Source organism: Dioscorea cayenensis, chromosome 4, assembly GCF_009730915.1.
Source record: "Dioscorea cayenensis subsp. rotundata cultivar TDr96_F1 chromosome 4, TDr96_F1_v2_PseudoChromosome.rev07_lg8_w22 25.fasta, whole genome shotgun sequence".
In the NCBI taxonomy this organism is placed as follows: domain Eukaryota; kingdom Viridiplantae; phylum Streptophyta; class Magnoliopsida; order Dioscoreales; family Dioscoreaceae; genus Dioscorea; species Dioscorea cayenensis.
Genome location: NC_052474.1, coordinates 3,832,445 through 3,848,772, shown reverse-complemented (window position 1 = coordinate 3,848,772; position 16,328 = coordinate 3,832,445). Strand labels below are relative to the sequence as shown.

The window sequence follows — 16,328 nt, the reverse complement described above, 5'->3', positions numbered from 1 at the left end:
TATGCATCATCTAATGTTTACTTGTATCTTTTTTTAATGTGATTCATGTAATTGTAATATAGGCATTAATTTGGTTGTTTGATCTCTAGAAGACGAGGGTGGACTTGTTAGTATAATAAAAGGCATGGTTTTTTATTTTATTATTATGTATATTTCCATATATGGACTAAGGGTATACAACATAAAAATAATTTCTAATTTTATTAATTTAGTTATATTCTATGGTTGTATATATGTACACCAAAGTTTTTCATCCCGGTGTTTGTTTGTTTGCTTTTTTAGTATACATATATAAAAGAATTTTATTAATAATATTATTATTTTGACATAATGGACAAATCATATATAAACACAGAGTTTATCCTCAATGCATTTGTGGGTTTCTCATGCCTGAACTGAGGTATAGATTTAATTCCTTAGTATGACATGAACATTCTATACAAAGAATCCGATGCTAATAGGTCAAGAAGATGATGGCATTATCATATAGGGTATATATATATATACACACACGACAGATGTCATTTAAAATTAAATAAATTTCGTAGTAAAGATTTTAGAAAAAAAATAAAAATGTAGAATCTTGAATGAACAAGGAGCTTGAATTTTTGGGTAAATTTTTCATGTGGTCACTGTGTTATGACTGATTTTCATTTTGGTCATTGTGTTTCAATTTGTTTTTTTGTCATTAGATATTAATTTGTTTTCACCGATTGGTCACTTGGGGTTTTCAAGCAAATTTAGATGAAGTGGCTGCCAGAAATGCCACATCACTCTTTTTTTTAAGTGCGCTGAGTCATCATCCTCTTTCCAGCTGTGATGAGAGAAAATATAAAAAAAAAGAGTGACGTGGTATTTTCGGTCGTCACGTAATCTAAATTTGGCTGAAAAATTTCAAGTGACCAACTGGTAAAAATAAATTAATATCTAATAAAAAAATAAATTAAAACACAATAACTATAATAAAAATCAGTCATAACACATAACACACTGACCACACGAAAAATTTACTCTTGAATTTTCTCATATGCTTTGAGCCACACATAGATGACCTGATACCCATAATCCTCATTATTATTGTTATTGTTACAGAGGACTTGGACCCCCAATAAATATCATTAACATGAGTTGGGTGCTATCACATGCCATCACATGTTTCTGCCACCTCCTCTAGAGTCCTATGATATATATATATTAATTCTATGTAATATAATATAATTTCGTCACATTAATATGAACCATTTTAGTTTTCTATTAACTTGCAATGGTTATCATATTTGCCATTTGGTTTCCTAATTACATATGCATAATACATGTTGAATTATCACAGTTTTAATTTAAATTTATATCTATTGTTTATCTTATTATTTGTTATTAATTTGTTTCCATTATGCTTGGAATTATTCTAATAAAAAATGAATCCCCTTAGATCCAATATGCATAATCTTATTCGTTGTAAAATTTCTAAACACGAGGATATTGAGAGTTACATACAATTTATCTGATGAACTTGTAATCAAAAACAACACATAAAATTGGTATGATTTTCTAGTTTCTTGCCAGAATAAAGATACCAAAATGACAATGATATCAAAAGCAACACATTTTTAGACAGATATATTGCTTAAGTCATATAAATATACATTGTTTTAATAAATCAAAATGTTAAGAAAGACATGCATGCAAAAATGCACATACATATGTTAAAGAGTGCCATTGTTTCAGTGTGTCCTTTATAAAGATCCCCACATATATATAAAGAAAGGTATCATGTTGTTGCCTTATAAGCCATCAGCTAAAGTTAAAACCCATCTCTGGTTTAATATGTATGTTAAGTAGGTGTTGTGTTTAAAACAACTAAAACGGAATTTTTATGGTTTTTTAATTTTGTGCCATTTGGATTAGTATGTATGTAAGAGCATCATCCCCTTTTCTTATCATTTGTCTATCTGGATGTGCTTTTTAATATACACTTATAATTTAAGTTATGTTGAAAATAATAATGATAATGATAACAATCTTACCAATAAGTGCATGCAAATAAATAATTAAATGCACATGATTTTTACAATGAAATATTAACAATAACCAGCTTTTATTGGGGCATACAAGTATCTTAATTTCTCTTTAATAAAATGCCAAGAGCAATTAATAACCTCAAGTTTCAACCTTGAAAAAGTTAATATAAGTATATAACCAGTACTGATCATTTTTAAGCATCATTTTAAATAAATAAGAATTAAATGTACATCTCCTACATAATCTATCCAAGATTCAAAGTCATTATTATATCAGAAATCAACTTCACAGAATATATTACTAACACCCAAAACTTATGACCCATATATATAAATACAACACAAACTCTCAAAACCATTCTCTGATCAGAGATGCTAAATTAACCTTCTGTTTGTTCTTATATGATTCACTGCCACCATTCATCACTATATCAGAACCAAAAACATTTAGTTGAAGAACAACTAGAAAAAGCACATTTAAAGAAAAAAAAAACAATAATGACACCCTTTATCATTCTTTCTCTTCTCTTGTTCCCTCCTTTTTTAATCTTGGTAGCAATAAAGAGTTCTAAGAAAACAAAGCTACCACCTTCTCCGCCCAAACTCCCTCTCATTGGAAACCTCCATCAACTTGGCCCTCAGCCTCACCTTGCTTTTCATGCACTCTCTAAGAAGTATGGCAAATTTATCTCTCTCCAACTTGGGAGTGTCCCTACCCTTGTTGTCACCTCACCGGAGATCGCCATGGAGATAATGAAGACTAAAGATTCTATCTTTGCCAACAGACCATCCTTTGACATTGCCAAGAAGATCCTTTATGGCCCAAAGGACATCGGTTTTTCGCCTTATGGTGAACACTGGAGACAAGCAAAGAAGATTTGTGTGCTTCACCTGCTGAGCAGCAAGAAAGTGGAGTCTTTTTGTGAAGTAAGGAAAGAAGAAGTAGCTCATGTAGTGGATATGATCACAAGGATGTCATCCAAAGGACCAGTTAACATGAGTGAGATATTGATTACTTACACATATGATATTGTGTGTAGAGTTGCACTGGGGAAGAAGTATTCTGGACATGGAGAGGAGAACAAGGTCTGGAAGTTGTCTCGAGAGAGTTCGGCTTTGTTTGGAGCTTTCAATGTAAGAGACTTCTTCCCGGAACTTGGTTGGTTGAACTGGCTCACAGGGAAGGATGCAAGAGTGGAGAGGCACTTCCAGGAGTGGGATGGATTTCTCAACCAAGTGATCCAAGAGCATCAAGAGGGTAACAATGACCTGTTGAACACCTTGTTTACAATACAGAAGGATCAAACGAATGGGTTTGAGATTGGCATGGATGAAATTAAGGGAATTCTCATGGTAATTATGTAAGCAGAGTAGTACCTTCATGTTTGTTCATTTCTTCATATTTATCTGCTTGTTGTAGGATGTGTTTGGAGGTGGCACAGAGACATCATTCGTTGTCATGGAGTGGGCAATGGCTGAACTTGTAAGGAGCCCGGATAAGATGAACAGAGCACAAAAGGAGATAAGAAGGATTGTTGATGAGCAAAATACGGTGAAGGTGAGAGAGAGAAGACATGAACCAAATGAGTTACCTGAGAGCGGTGATAAAAGAGGTGATGCGCTTGCACCCTCCAGCTCCACTGCTGATGCCAAGAGAATCTATGGAGGAAACCACTATACAAGGTTACACCATCCCCGCCAAAACAAGAGTGATAATCAATGGCTGGGCTCTAGGGAAGAGACCCTGAGTTATGGAAAATGGCTGATGAATTCCAACCTGAGAGATTCTCAAGTGGTGAGGTAGATTTCAAAGGACATGATTTCCATTATATTCCATTTGGATCAGGTAGAAGAATTTGTCCTGGAATTGCTTTTGCAATGAGTTCAATTGAATTACTGCTGGCCAACCTGCTGTATTGGTTTGATTGGAAGTTACCTGGGGGGAAGAGGCCTCAGGAGTTGGACATGGCTGAGGAGCATGGGCTTACAGTGTGCATGAAGAACCAGCTATTTCTCCATGCTAAACTGCACCAAGCATGAAGAGTGCATCTCAAATAGTACATCAGAATAATCTACCAATCTAATAGAATAAATAAAAGCATGCTTTATGATCAATTAACTACTTGCATCTGTAGTCTAAAACTTGTTTGAGTATTCCTATGTAAGAAGATCAATTTCCTGTCATAAATATGTTAACATGAATTACTGTGAAGGTTGTACAAGCAACAAAAAATTGTTAAGTGCGCAACAGAACAGGACAGAACAGAGCAGGGAAGTAAGCAATGTAATAATACGAAGGCATGTATTTGAGAAAAAGGTGAATATGCTTTCTAAATCCCTTATAAGCAATCATAACAAATTAGCATAATCTTTTTCTTTTCCATAAAGAAAAAAAAGCTTACTTGAATGAAGAATATTAAAAAAGAAGAGGGCAGGCAATCTATTAATCATGTTTGCTCTTAGAACAAGAATTGATGTTATCTATAGACATTTTTTTTCTTGCCTATCATTGACTTTTAACAAGTGATCTTTGAACCTTAATTGTTTATGATGTCTAGACTCCAGAGTAACACCACTAATCATTGGATAATTGATATTTGAATTAAAAATGTCTAAATCATCATATCACCAATGACTCACAAAAGGCCAATTTTGTATTTAAAGTAAAAAAAAAAGTGATATTCCCAAGAATCCAGACTAATAGCCAATGTACTTATATAATGGCACGGAGCTTGGGAAAAATGATTCCTAGGCTTCTATGGGCCTATGGCATGCCAGTCTTAATAAATTGTTACCTGCAGAGATTTGATAATCAGGTGATTCAGGTTTACCAATTTTTATAACTAAAAAAATCGAAACATCGGCCAGCTAGTTATGACCATGACAATCTATGATATGACATGACAGGAACACAAGAATATTACACTTTACCACGCAAACGACAGGAAGAATCTTATTATATTAATATTAGTTGGGGACTTCTGATTCCACAAAGAAATATGCGTCATAAATGGACAAGATATGTCATAACTAAAACCAAATCCAGATACAAGGGACATAAAAACATGAAGTATCCAAAGGAGATTGTTTAAGATAGTGAGCACGTAGAGAGCAAAAAGGAAGGAGTATTAAGCTGTGAGTCCACGGAATATGCTCAGAAATAGTACACAGATAAAAGCTTTCTAAGGGACCAGTGATCAGGAAATATTGCAGAAAGAAACCATGTACCTGATGTCTCTGTAGCTACTAACCACACAAGAAAGCCTGGAAATGCTTTAGCTGTCAGTGTTTTTATGTAAAAGATACTACAGAATATAAGATAATATTTAAGACAGAAAGATTTCCATTTCCACCAATTCACTGCTAAGTGCTAGGGCATATAGTTGCTATTATAATTGATCAAATAAGCAGACATGAAGACAAAGAACAAATATGTACTTCGGGAACAAAAGACTTACCATAACACCATACTCAAAAGTTGAAAGTGTTTGATAAAATGAAGCAAATCCAACTTGTTGTCAACAAGGGTTATCTTTTATAAAGTCACCATTCCCTCAACAATCACTATCAGTTAAAACTTGTTAATCAAACTTGATCCCAGAAGAGCACAAAAGGATGATACCCACAAAATGTTATCCTTGAGATTATAAATGACAATGTAACTCAAACTTTCCAATTGAATAGGACATCATATTTGCATTTTGAAAGATATCCATGGATGTCTTCCAATACAAGTGGCTATTGGCTACTCAAACTTTCCAAATGAATAGCACATCATATTAGCATTTTAAAACATATTCATGGATGTCAATCGAGACAGTTGAACTTGTCCTTCCAAGTTCCAATACAAGTTGCAATTAGCTCAGCTTGCGGTGTGCACAGGAAGGGTGTGTTAACTGTTAATAAGGGGTCCTGTTGGTTTCGAAATGCAAAAAAGTCAAAAGCAGAGTGAAAAAGGAGGACTATCCATTCCAACAATATCACAGGCTGCGAATTGATTTGAAGGCAAACAGAAGTATCTACCGAAAGGATAAAATCTAAAATCCATGTGGTCAATCTTCTGCCTGCAAAATCATCAGAAGTCACATAACTCAAAAATGCAGAACTGCAGATTGGAGCACAGGGCTTCCATCTATGCACAGTAGATTTTGGCCGCATGTACGCAGTCATAGCATGAGACAGATCTTGCTTCTTTGCCTAAATCACCAACCAGCAATCTTGTGCGCCATCACCTTCCACCAGCTCTACAAGTCAAAAAGATTTAGCTCAGGTTCCTTAAAACTCAGATAAGCCTAAATCCCAAAAGACTTTGAAGATATAATTCATGGAAACATGCGAACAAGTTGCATTTTACAAATATACCACAAACTCCACAAAAATCAGACAGAACATAATGACTTCATGATGACTCATCAAGCATCTAACGGTAGATCCAGGGGATGAACAAAACCAAAATGAGAAGAGACCAAAATTAGTAAAGATTTGAATTAGGTGAATTATTGGCATTTGCTACATGTTTTTAGTTCTTACCATTTAATGAACTTCAAGAAAGTATAAGGTTAGCTCCAGAGCTACTCTGTTCAGAAAATCTTATAACCAATCCATCAAAAACGACAGGAAGGAGAAACTTTTGAAATAGGCAACCAGTTGAGAGAGGTTCAGAAGGTGGAACTATCACAAGTGCACCACTCTTCCGATTCAAAGTTCCCATAACTGTCAGAGAACTGCCTTCCTTGATATACCTGTCATTAAAATGCAAAAATTGCATCATTGGTGATCGAAAATTGACATCATTTAAATCCAATTTCATTTTTTAGTAACAATAAAAGGAAGAAAATTTGTAAACTTCTTCAGTTAATAAATTTCAATACCCTTCTTCCAGACGTAATAGACGTGCTTCGGCAGAAAGATGCCTCTCATCTAACCAATTCTTTAGGGTCAGGGATAACTCTCTATTTAAGCTTGCTGTTTTGATGAGTGTGTTCTCATAAACCAGAGGAAACACTTTGGAATTGTTGCCCGCTTTCACCAAAGCCCTGACACCTGACCTTGCATCTGTTATATAGAAGTCTGTAGTGAACCTCTGCAAGAAATTTGTATAATGAGCATAGTAACAGATGGACTATTGATGATCAAAATCAAACAAGATAATAATCTCATGAAAACATGATGAAAATCTGCACAGCTACAACTATTCTACCATTTATCTTTTTCCAAAAATTTAGCATGGACAAGGAAATTGGACAGTATTTAACCAGTTGTCTCAAGGTTTCAACTTGAGAATTTTACCTTGCTGAAGAATTAGATCAAGCTACATTTGCTGGAAAAATAATCTGCATACAAATTATGCATACATTCTGATACACTAACATAACTTACTACCTTGCTGCAAAATTTCCAATATTTGATATGAGGTGGAACATCACATTCTGACAAGTTTTATTTAGAAGAATCTAAGTAATCTATATCCAGTGAAACGACAGAATAACATCACATCCTCAAGCAAAGCATCAAATCATATTTACTTTATGGAAGGCAGAAGTGTCTAAAATCAGCAAGTTTACCTTTAGCCAAGCAAAAAAATGCTCTTCTTGCATCATAAAATTTATTGATTGTAGCATTTAAAATTATCTATATGATACAATGCACTTTTTGCAGATGAATAAATGAAATGAGAAAAGAAAGCATCAACTTCACATGTTAAAAGAATTCGCCTCTCACCTCTAGGTAGATTAAGCTCCCAAGGAAAGCATTGACTGATAGCTTTTGCTGCCTTTGAATTAGGTTGGTTACATTCATACAACAAGGTTGATGTATAGACACAACGTTCAACCTTCTCATATGAAGCCTCTAGAGAAATATCCGCACATGAAGCAAACTGTGTAAAAAGAGAAAATAACAGATAGCAAACATAATCCATTTTTCACAAAAACACATAAAAGAACTAAGGAAAATAGAGCCCAGTTTGGCCAACTACATATCAAAAACAGGAAAGAGTAAATCTAGTTGTATCTGCAGATGCATTAATAGAAAATAAGAATCAGAGGAAAATCATATTACATTGTTTAAATTAAACCATCGGAAACAACTTTCAAATGTCCAGCTCAATGAAAAAGCTTGTAATACAATCACTTCCATGTATGATTCTTTCTCATATAAAAACAGAGGTTGACACTGGAAAATTATGGTTACCACTTACCACAGTTATGCAACAATTGGAAGTAATGTGTAAGTGTGCCAAATAATATACAAGAAGAAGTAAGCAACAAATTTGGAAGCATTGACATTGAAAATAAAATGAGCAAGCTTCCCAAACATGAAAATTAAACAAATAACAACCACCTCCAGAAATTTTTATCCATTTTGTGTTAGAGAGAGAGAGAGAGAGAGAGAAAGAAAAAGTCAGTGCTGGCGACCGGTGATCCATTCCCTATGGTTGCATTAGACGTAACACAGAAAGTAGGCAATTTCAGTGCACATCTCGAGTTACAAATTCTCCCTATCGCCCTTTTACTTTACCCTGGGCTTATAAACAAGCGAGTGTTAGTTCTCCCTACCATCCTTCTACTACTCCATCTCCAATTGCTCAAGTTCACAACCTCAAACTCAAAACAGGGAATCCAATCTCACTCATTGTAGCTGCAGGGCCTGCAGCCATGTGGACAATAAACACTAATAACTAAGAATTCAAGCATCAAACGAGATAATGCCTTGGTGAAAATTAGGAAATCTTTGAACGCAAGTACACTCCACAATCAATCTGCCGATGCGAAACACTCATTGATGACAACCAAAAACTTTACCAAACTCGAAAACCCTAACACGAGTTCAGATGAAATGAAAAGCTAAGGAAAAGAGAATCCAGGTTTATAAACCGATTTTACCCCGGTGATCTTCACGAGCTCGCCGTCCTTGGCGGTGCGAAGGTCGGAGACTGGGAATCGATCAACGAAACAGTGAACAGCGGCGTTCTTCCGAAAGCCAGCTGCATTCCAGGCGAGAAAAGCGACAGCGAGGGCGGAGATGAGAAGAATGAAGATGAAGAGGAGGGCATTGTGGACGACGACGAGGATGAAAAGAGAGACGGCGAGGCCAGCGAGAAGGATAGGGACAAGGACACAAACAACGGGAGCCGGCACCGGGCTGCAGTCGGAGCGTCGACGAGCGGCGGAGGAGGCGGAAGAGGAGAGGTCGTTCATGGGACAGTGACCACACAGCGTGCAGAGTGGTGGGGTTTTCTGGGAGTGCGTGAGCTCAGTTTTGTCCCGACTTGGATTATAAGCAAAGCAAAGAAAGCAAAGCCCTGCGTTTCTCCAACGGCTTCCTTTTATATTAATTTTTTAAATTGGATATTTAAAAATACGTAGTTTAATCTATTGTCTTGGTAAAAGTAGATTAAAAACCGTTATTTTTTTTTAATCTCATTTGTTAAGAGTTTGAATCCAATGTTATGAGATGACCCACTGGTTTGACAAAAATGTAAATAATAATAATAATAATAATAGTTCGATTTTTTTTTTCCGAACATTAGTGTTTATATATTATAAATTTTAAATCTAATATAATTTTTATACTATTCAAGAGCCTGAGTATGATTTTTTGTGCAAAAGAGTAAATTTGGTCATAATTATATTTTATTTTTATATACTACTTCCATCATTCAAATATCAGCTGCAAGTCTTGATTTTATTTTTCTACTTTTTTTATCTAGTTATCATAAAATTAAAAATTTTAAAATATTATTATTGGTTTTAACACTCTAGTAATTAAATGCATGAAATCTATTTTTTTTACCAAAATAAATGGCTAGACTGTTAAAAAAAAAAACAGAGACATGAACAAATTTCAGTGGAGCAAGTGAGGGCAAAGTTCACACACACTTGGATGCTGGAACCATTCATTCACAATCACTACTCAAACTTTCAAAAATATGTCATTACCTATAATTCAAACTCTCACCACTCTTTTGTTGATCAATATATGAAATTTGTTTAATAAACCAAGTGCAAATGAGTGGTTTTTGAGCTAAACTTAATTTAGATTGGTCTTGAATTTAAATTTATATGTTAGGTTTAACGTCTTTCAGTTGCTCTGGAATTAACAGATCAATTAATGAAATAATTAAAGAAAATTTTAATTAACCCATGGGGTTAGTGAAACTGATAGAAGTTTTGGTCACTTAAAATAAATAATTTTAAATTCAAATGACTGTATATGCAAAAATAATAAAAAAAAATTCAAATTTATATAAGTCCTTGTATAAATTTCAAAGTTAAATAAAAAAAAAATTATTTTAAAACATATTTTAATTTTTTAAGACAATTTCCAAACTATTTATCTTGTAAACTAATACAATTTGGATTTGATTGATTTGTTTATTAGTAAGTAATCCATAAGCACTTCGAAATCGGAAAAGGAAAAGAGTAGAACAAAGACGAGAGGGAGTTCAAGACGACCTTCAGGCGATGGATCCTTCTCTTCAGAACATCGCCGGAAGCAACGGCGGCATCCCCACCCCTGCCGCCAACACCCCGACGCCCTCCACCACCGGCTCCGACGGTGGCGAGGACCAGAAGCAAAACCTTGCCCAAGTGATCAACTCCATCGATAAGACCCTTGGCCTCCTACACCAGCTCCATCTCACCGTCTCCTCCTTCAACCTCGCATCCCAACTACCCCTCCTCCAACGCCTGTAATTCGAATCTAGGGTTTTTGCTTCTTCTCTCTGTCGATCACTTTGAACACTTCTAGGGTTTGAACGTGTCGATTTGCAGGAACGCGGTGGTGACGGAGCTGGATACGATGCAGAAACTGGCGGACAATTGTAACATTCAAGTTCCGATGGAGGTTATCAAGTGAGCATCGATCTCGATTTCTAGGGTTTGCCGTTCTCTCTCTCTCTCTCTCTCCCAGTTTTTAGGGCTTGCTTTGCTTATATTGTTGTGTTGTGCTTTTAGTTTGATTGATGATGGGAAGAACCCGGACGAGTTCACCAGGGACGTGCTCAACAGCTGCATCACGAGGAATCAGATCACCAAGGGCAAGACAGACGCTTTTAAGGTTTGATTAAGTTGCACTTGTAAATCCCTACCACGACTGATTTAATTGGAACACAACTTTGGCTTTGAATTGTTTGCTGTTTCATGCTAATTATGATTCACATTGTTGCAAGAGGAAGATAAATAGTTAGATATGTAAGTTGCAATTCATGTTTATTTTTAGTTTAGATCATTGTGGATATATAATTTACCTATTGACATAAACAAAGCAAAGAGATAACGAATATCATGCAGTCATTGTTCTGTCACACTTTTAAGATGAGATTTTAGTCATTTATAGCATTAGTTTTGTCTTCCCAATGTTCCCTGTATATTGATCCTAATAAATTGCAGAAGGCTTGGGGTTGGCTTCACAAACTTGTGCATATTTATCAAGGTGGCTTGGTTGGATTTGGTTTCAGATTTGCTTACTAGACCATTTATTGTTCAAATCGGTTGGATTACATCTCCTTGTTATCTTGAACCAGTGTTGGAGTCTCCCTCGTTTCTATATTTTTTTCCTTCCTGTGGGGGAATATTTGGCACTTGTATAAATGCATATATACCTAAACATATATATAGTCATGGGCGCACATTGTAATTGGAAGGAGCTAAAACATTATAGTAAATCAAATATGTTTTTAGAGAAAAGGTTAAACCTTTTTAAACTTAAATTGAACTAAAAAAAATTCTTAAAATCATGAAATTGAATGAAATTAACTATTAAAAAGATTAGAAATATAAGAAATAATTTCTTCAAAAAATATAAAAAATTATGACGTTTGAAAAGATGAAAAAAAGATAAGGTGATTAAAAATTATTTAAGATGTTGGTCGGAAAAAAAAATGTAGTGTGAAATGTAAAGATACTGTCCCCATATGGTCCCCTATCTATCTTAACCTATATAAATAGAAAATACATATCCGTGCATGGGATGTATAAATTTTCCCTGGCTAGTAATTGTCTATGGCTTTGGCACCACTTCTTGTTGTTATTTTTGGATATAATACAAACTTATGTGTAGATGTACTCTCTGCGTTGTTGTTATAAGCTCTAGTATTATTGTCATATAATTTTGGTACTAAACTATAGGTAACTTGGTATGGTCGCCATTCTAAAATGCTTCTCCTGTTATATTATTATTGTAGAGCTTAAGAAAGCACCTTTTGGAAGAACTTGAACAAACTTTTCCTGATGAAGTGGAAGCTTATAGGGAGATTCGTTCATCATCTGCTGCTGTAAGTTTCATAAAGCTGTTATTTTTCTGATATGATTTCTTGGATATTTGAATTTATCTGCTATCTTTAACAGCCGATCTGGATGAAATATCTTTTATCTCTGTTGTTAATGATGACTATCAATATGTTGACTTGTGCACTGAGATATTGATATGATACTAGGTTTGTTGTGATAATTGTTGAATCAGAACCCACTTTTCATGTGTAGTTTTGCAACAAGGATTTACCAGTCAGGGAGATCTTGCAATTGATTTCACAGTTTCTCTTCAACCATATTAGCTTTAAGGTTTAGGTTAGGGAGAAAAGTTTAACAAGTTTCAGAAAATAATCTTCTATGTTCACGAGGGTAAAAAAAAGATGGGATCAAATGGCTTTCAGCTTAGTCATCACCTTGCTTCTCATTAGCCTGCCAATTTGAGTCCAGTTCTGGTCTTTTGCCTATCAGCATAACTAGTATGATGTCAAAATCAATGCTCTGAACACCGAGTAGATTCTCAAGTACAAGCTAGGAGTTACTTTTCAAGTTTGTACAAGTTCTGTATTATCCAAGTTGCAATTACAATGTTCAAAAGATTGTATTAAAAGGAATTGCTAAAGGTTTCGGGTGATGTCTCAATTTGAGAATTTGGATGTTTTGGTATAGATTATCCGTGTGGACATCTGATTCTTAAAGCAGGAACTTCCATTATTGCAAGATAGTTATATTAATATCCTTTATTTGTTATGCAATGATATCCTGAAAACCTCAAATTTTTTCAAAGTGCTTAAATCAACACCGTCGACCAGGCTAAACCACAGCATAAAAAACAAATGGATGCAACATCCATATAGTAATTAACCATGAATTATTTCCCTATCGTGGAATATTAAACTACCCTTGGTTTCTTTACTACAGTTGCATCTTGTTATTTTTACTACTCCCAGAAAAGTTGTTCTGATTGGTTTCATATGGTTGAGGATTCTGGTTGAGTTGAGGTTGATGGCAAGTATTTCTTGGGTTTTATTAGCTGTGTCAGCTAATGTGCATGAACCTAATGAAATAGGATATGCCTTCAGACTTGTATTTAGTTAGGTTGGTCTAGAGTATAGGCTACTCTAATTTAAAATTTACGTCTATTGCATTAAGATCTGTCATATAGATATTGCATGATAAGAGCAATTGACTTGTGTTAGTTCTCATTCTTATCCTATCAATTTTTTGTTAAAGCAGTTTTCTTATTTCTCTTCTAGGAATCAAAAAGGATGGCTCAAGCACAAGGTATTTTATCCAATGGAGATGTAAAAGTGAAGACAGAGCATTGATAGCTTCTATTTTGATATCTATTTGTCCTATTTATGGACAATAGTGTTTAGGCTAAGTGAATCTTGGGAACCCTGCGGTCGTCTGTATATTTTTTGTTGTCAAGAGGCAAAAATGTGATAGTATCTGCTATTTAATTTTTTCCTTCTTAAAACTACTAGTCATATGTCTTGGATATCCTTATGTAACTGTCATTTTATCAATTTAATATCCCTTAATGTTCATATTTGTGGAGAATTTTTGAGTGTTCACTCCTTGAGCTACATGTGACACATTGAACCATTGTATGGTTTATTTGTCCTGACACATGAGGCATATTTTCATAACTGAATTCTATCATGCTCTAGATAGTTTGGCTATATAATTTCTGGTCTTAAGTCACAAGTTGAATTTTTTTCCCTTCTTCATAGATGAGGTTATTCAAATTATATTGGTGGCTTCTTTGAGTTTCTAGTTTCCAACTGGCTGATACTCGTTAAATTAAGTTCTAGAATGAGGCAATTTTTTTGGCGGTAACTGCTGGTGTTAAGCCATGTCCTTCAAACTGTAAGCCATTAATCTAGATCTAATAATGCGAGAAGCCTCTACCAATTATCCAAGCTGGAAAATTTTGTGGCTTATTTGGGTGAAATTTGCTGGAAACTGCTGGCTGTTGGCCTTCATGTGAGTTTTGTATATTCATGTCTTGTTAGTTTGCATTCTCAAAAGCATATTCTCTTGGTGGATAGCATATGGTTCTAAGGCTGTTAACTATGTTTTTAAGTGCACTGCTACAGTTAGAGCCTCATTTTTACCAGCATGATGAATCACTTTCTGCTTAATTGGTCAGGTTGCTTTGGTAGCCTCTATGCGGAGTCGGCCATGAAAAGTGCAACCAGATAAATATTTATAGAATATATATATATATATATATATTTGCCAAGACAAGAGTACATTGCAAGTTTATTTAATATATTTTTCCTGTATTTTGTGATAGACTGCTAGGAATGATATGAAACTGGCTACATGGTTGCTGCACGCTTTGGTAGCCTCTATGCGGAGTCGGCCATGAAAAGTGCAACCAGATAAATATTTATAGAATATATATATATATATATATATATATATATATTTCCAAGACAAGAGTACATTGCAAGTTTATTTAATATATTTTTCCTGTATTTTGTGATAGACTGCTAGGAATGATATGAAACTGGCTACATGGTTGCTGCACCAACTTGTCTGGAATAATGCTATGTTTGTCAGAATTTTATCAGCACTTTTATTAGCTTAAGGGCTGGTAGTATTGTAGCTTGGTATGAGATTTGACCAGTTGCTCACGCAATAGAGTTTTAAAATGAGCTCATATTAGGATAGGTATCTCTGTTTTCTTTGAGCTCGAGTCGTGATATATTTGGATATATGAAGAGAAGTAACATAGAGCTGTGCATGAGAATTAATTTTAAAAAGAATGTATATATCAAATGAATCACCTGAAGAATGACATATTTTTCTTGTGGGAAATTCAGTTTAGTGAGTTGTCCTTTTCCTCTTGACTTTCAAGCATCCGGCTTGCTGACATTAGCTTCAAATGATCACTGACACTTGGTGAAGAAACGTTTTAAGGCTGAGAGTAGATTATTGTCTTTGAGAAAGATTCTTCTTCTTTCATTTGCATGAATATGACTTGATGGGTTTCCTAATCAATGACAACGTAGTTTGTATCTGTGAAGCAACTTCCCATGGACAGTAATTAAATAATTGCAGGACTTGCCAATAATCATGAGCATGAAAAACCAAAAATATAACAAGGGACAGTAAGTGTTTTGTTGTAATTATCGATGAGTGACTAGTGGATTATTAATATCTGGATTTTAATATATTTTGGATTTTTTTTTTCTCACACTCTTGCTTTCCCAAGAATTTGAGTAGCATTGCCATTTCTTTAATTCAGGCTGAGGTGAATTTTATGTGAAGAAACTTGATCATGAAGTTGAGGAAGATTTTACCTGAAGCCATTTTTGTTTATCTTCTAGTATTTCTGACATTAAGGTGCCATTTTGCAAGAAATGACTTTGGTCATACTTTACATTATCACTGATGTAGTGCTTATAGATAAAGTCATCAAATGCTGCCCGTCCTTTAGTTTCTACTGATATAGCAGGAAAGGCTAATGGAAAGGTTTGATTTATTGCTTTTTCTTTTTTCCTTAATGGTTTTTTATATGAGCCAATTTCTTCTTTTGTTTATAATTTATAGGTTGGTGAATAGACAAAGGAGTGGGTAAAATGTTTTAAGGCATGAAAACTGTTATAAATTATGTAAATGAGGATCATTGCTATTTTGGCTGATATCATGATTGATGTCCTTTTCTCTTTACTTTTATCTTTTAAACGATCTTATTGTTGGTTTTGGTAATAACATTACAATGAAACCGTAATCTGTTGATCTTGAGCTTTTCCACAGGTAACTGGTTGGAGGTATTGGCTATGTTGATGTGAGTAAAACTAACTTAAATTCTTAATGATGTCTGATTTAAAGTGCTTATTGTGAAATATTTTATGTTCACAAGCTAACCTTTTATGGAATCTGTGAGGCCATTATATCTGGTGATGGGGAACATAAAGATAGAAATGTGTAAGGCCTTGTGGAAATGTAGACAAAGTGTTGTGGAAGTGAAGACGATACAAATTTCAATTGTTCTAGAGTTAACTGAAAATCTAGATGGATGTTTTTGCTGGAAAGATTAGCACAC

General features: G+C 34.6%; 2 protein-coding genes and 1 pseudogene across 2 annotated transcripts; 2 read left to right on the top strand and 1 right to left on the bottom strand.

The window, feature by feature from the left end:
• Positions 1-2,259: 2,259 nt before the first annotated feature.
• On the top strand, positions 2,260-5,247 carry LOC120258326 (annotated as a pseudogene).
• Positions 5,248-6,130: 883 nt separating this feature from the next.
• On the bottom strand, positions 6,131-9,287 carry LOC120258323 (uncharacterized membrane protein At1g16860-like). The gene is made up of 5 exons (XM_039265698.1): positions 8,903-9,287; positions 7,711-7,896; positions 6,890-7,101; positions 6,549-6,760; positions 6,131-6,262 (listed from the first exon to the last, which is right to left on the bottom strand). Exons 1-4 carry the CDS (start codon positions 9,215-9,217, stop codon positions 6,562-6,564), a joined length of 912 nt encoding a protein of 303 aa, XP_039121632.1. The 5' UTR covers positions 9,218-9,287; the 3' UTR covers positions 6,131-6,262; positions 6,549-6,561.
• Positions 9,288-10,405: 1,118 nt separating this feature from the next.
• Positions 10,406-13,828, top strand: LOC120257976 (mediator of RNA polymerase II transcription subunit 10b). The gene is made up of 5 exons (XM_039265291.1): positions 10,406-10,710; positions 10,793-10,873; positions 10,976-11,078; positions 12,205-12,294; positions 13,525-13,828. Exons 1-5 carry the CDS (start codon positions 10,484-10,486, stop codon positions 13,594-13,596), a joined length of 573 nt encoding a protein of 190 aa, XP_039121225.1. The 5' UTR covers positions 10,406-10,483; the 3' UTR covers positions 13,597-13,828.
• Positions 13,829-16,328: the final 2,500 nt, after the last annotated feature.

Excerpts from the sequence above, each read along its gene's own strand:
- LOC120257976 (XM_039265291.1), top strand. The coding sequence starts at position 10,484 with ATGGATCCTTCTCTTCAGAACATCGCCGGAAGCAACGGCGGCATCCCC. Across the intron at positions 10,711-10,792 it reads CTACCCCTCCTCCAACGCCT|GAACGCGGTGGTGACGGAGC; the intron begins GTAATTCGAATC and ends GTCGATTTGCAG. Across the intron at positions 12,295-13,524 it reads TTCGTTCATCATCTGCTGCT|GAATCAAAAAGGATGGCTCA; the intron begins GTAAGTTTCATA and ends TTTCTCTTCTAG.
- LOC120258323 (XM_039265698.1), bottom strand. The coding sequence starts at position 9,217 with ATGAACGACCTCTCCTCTTCCGCCTCCTCCGCCGCTCGTCGACGCTCC. Across the intron at positions 7,102-7,710 it reads GAATTCTTTTAACATGTGAA|AGGTTCACTACAGACTTCTA; the intron begins GTTGATGCTTTC and ends AATTTCTTGCAG. Across the intron at positions 6,761-6,889 it reads CTATTACGTCTGGAAGAAGG|GTATATCAAGGAAGGCAGTT; the intron begins GTATTGAAATTT and ends TTTTAATGACAG.